The 2903-nt window shown below is 71.4% G+C and overlaps 1 protein-coding gene across 1 annotated transcript; it reads right to left on the reverse strand.

Moving 5' to 3' along the window:
• Window positions 1-204: 204 nt before the first annotated feature.
• LOC112965920 (protein bicaudal D homolog 2-like) lies at window positions 205-2023 on the reverse strand (the record flags this gene model as incomplete). The annotated part of the gene is made up of 5 exons (XM_026065435.1): window positions 1463-2023; window positions 1159-1371; window positions 926-1078; window positions 502-834; window positions 205-366 (listed from the first exon to the last, which is right to left on the reverse strand). Coding segments are annotated over exons 1-5 (1074 nt in total), but the record flags the coding sequence as incomplete, so codon positions are not given.
• Between the last annotated feature and the right edge of the window lie 880 nt (window positions 2024-2903).

Here is a 2903-nt window from a genome sequence, read left to right on the forward strand (position 1 = left end):
GGTGATTGACAGGGCACCAGCCCCACCCCTCCCTACCTTCCAGTTGGCAAGCCCCACCTCCTGGGCATGATGCTCATGACAAGCCCCACCCCCCGCAGGGCTAGCCCTGCTTGTTAAGGGGTGTGGCCACAACACCCCACCCATGGAAGAGGCCCTCAGGTAGGGGGTGTGGCCACCATGAGACCCCCCACCCCCCAGACCCACCTGCCGGCTGGCCCCCAGGGCAGCACGGAGGGCAGCGACCTCCTGGGTCAGTGCCTGGTGGGCGGGGTCAGGGCAGGGGGCGGGGCCAGAGGCAGGGCCAGCCCCCAGGGCCCGCCGGGCCTCGGCCAGCTCCTCCCGAGCCCCCGCGGCCTCCTGCTCCGCCTGCAGGGAGGGAGAGAGGGAGAAGGGGGGGGGTCACCCGGATGCCTGGGTCCCCTGTGTGCCTGCCCCCATCCTGCTGAGCCCCACCCCCTCCCACAGAGGCTCCACCCCCAGGTGGGCGGGCCCCACCCTGACCTGGAGGAGCTGCTCCCGCAGCCGGTGGATCTCGGAGAGACTCATCTCACTGAAGAGATCCGCGACGAGGCCCGGCACGGGGCCGGGGGAGTCGACGGGCGCCGGGGCAGCATCGGTGCCGCCATCGTCATCCCCCTCCGCGTCGGGGCCCCCCGGGCCGGCGGCTGCCTGTTCCTGGCACCACTCCCGCTCAGCCGCCAATGCCGCCACGGCCTCCTCGAGGCGCTGCTCCGCCTGCACCCGGAGCTGTTCCTGCTCGGCCAGCTTGGCCCTGGCCTGCGCCAGCTCCTCCGCCCGCTGACGGCCCTCCTGCTGCAGCGCCTCCAGCTCCGCCTGCCGCGGCAAGCGGGCAATGGGGTCCTYGCCCGAGCCGGACGCCGGGGTCCTCCCCGCGCAGGTGCCGGTCCCTCCTCACGGGACCTACCTGGCTGCTCGCGAGCAGGGAGAGCTGCTTCTGGAGGGAGATGATCTCCTCCTCCAGGTCGCGGTGCTCCTGCTGGCGCTGGGGCTCCGCTTCCCGGTGCTGCCGCAGCGCGTCCCGCAGCTGGGCGCGCTCGCCCACCAGCACCTGGCACTCCTGGATAGGGAGAAGGAACCTCAGCACCCACGGGGCGGCCCTAATCCTCCCCACACCATCCCCAGGACGTGCCCCCTCACCTGCCGCAGGTCCTGCAAGGCCGTGGCCAAGCGCTCGTTGTCTGCCCGGGCATCGCGGAGCTGGCACTGGAGCTGCCGCAGGTCCCCCCGCTGCTCCTCCAGGCGGGCACCCAGCTGGGCCTCTTTGGCGGCAGCCTCCTGCACCAGGGCCTCCTCCCGGGTCTCGCTGGCAGCCACCGCCCGCTTCTGGCCGCTCTGGGCTTCCGCCAGGGCCTGCATGGGAAGACGGAGGTATGAAAAAGGGGCACGAGGCCGCCACTGCGGTGTCCGTCCCCCTCCCCTCCCAAGCAGGGAGCCCCAGTACCTCAGTGGCACAGGCCAGCTCGGCGCGCAGGGCCTCCAGCTGCCCCTCGAGATCCCGGCAGCGCTGGCGGAGCTCGCCGTTCTCCTCCAGCAGGGCCAGCCCGCAGCGGGCCGCCTGCTCCTGGGCCCGCGTGGCCTCCTGCAGCTCCGCCGCCAGCCGCAGCACCTCGGCGCGCAGCCCGCCACTTTCCTCCTCTTCCTCCATTGTCGCCATGGGCGCGCTGCGGGGGGCTGAGGGGCCCAGAATGGTCCCGGAGACTGTGAGAGGGGCAACACTTCCACCAGGGAGAGAACTGCCCCGTTCTTGAGGTAAATTAGCGCCCCCAAGAGGAGCCCGCGGCTCCCCCGCCCGAAAGCGAGTGAGGAAACTGCCGCTCTGAGGAGAGAGGGGGAAACGCACCGCTCCCACCCCGCCAGCTCTCCACCAATCACAGCGCGGCGATAGCGCACGTGACCGCGCCTTCCCGCCGAAAAGGGCCCGGCACGCGCCGCTCCCGCCCGCTCTCCACCAATCAGCGCGCGGCGCTCGCGCGACGAAAGGTGCCAGAGCCCCTTCCCGCCGAACGCGGCGCGGCGCGTGCTTCCTTCCCCCCCCCCGCCTCGCTCCACCAATCACAGCACAGCGCGCGCGCCGCACCGCCCCCTCGGCGCCAGTCAGCGCGGCGCACGCGCGACGGAGCAGGTGACCGCCCCTTCCCGCYGAAAACGGAGCCACGGGGAACGCGGCAGCCGCTTCTCGCCGGAAACGGCTGGGCGTCCGCCGCTGCCGCGCCGCTCCGGCGATCAGAGCACGTGAGAGCCCCCTCCCGACGACACCGGCTCGGCGCGGACATCGTTCCCCCCTTCCCCCAAAAAATCATAGCGCGGCGTGCCCCCTTCCTCCTGCTGAGCAGAGGACGGACCACGTGACCGCATCTTCCCGCCGGAAAAAACGGCTGGGCACGCGCCACTCCCGCCCTTCTCAGTCTGTCACAGCGCGTAGCGCAGGCTACAGGGCACGTGACCAGCCCTTCCCGCCTAAAACGACGGTTCGGCACGCGCCCCTCCCCCCCGTGCTCCTCTCCGCCAATCAGAGCACGGCGCTCGCGACACGGGGCAAGTGGCCGCCCTTCCCGCCCAAAATAACGGTTCGGCACGCGCCCTTCCCCCTCGCCTSTCTCCACCAATCGCAGGGTGGCACGAACCCCCCCCACCAATCAGCTTGGCGTATGGGGCACGTGGGAGCCCCTTCCCGCCTAAAAAAAAAAGGCTCGGCACGCGCCACTCCCGCCCTTTTCCACCAATCACAGCGCAGCGCGCGCGCCCTCCCCACCCACCAATCAGCATGACGCTCACGCCACGGACCACGTGGGAGCCCCTTCCCGCCGAAAATAACGGCTCGGCTCGCGCGCTACACCTGCTTCTCTCCACCAATCAGAGCACAGCGCACGCGCCACGTGACT

The sequence above is a fragment of the Apteryx rowi genome, unplaced genomic scaffold, assembly GCF_003343035.1.
Source record: "Apteryx rowi isolate R43461 unplaced genomic scaffold, aptRow1 scaffold_2279, whole genome shotgun sequence".
Taxonomy (NCBI): Eukaryota; Metazoa; Chordata; class Aves; order Apterygiformes; family Apterygidae; genus Apteryx; species Apteryx rowi.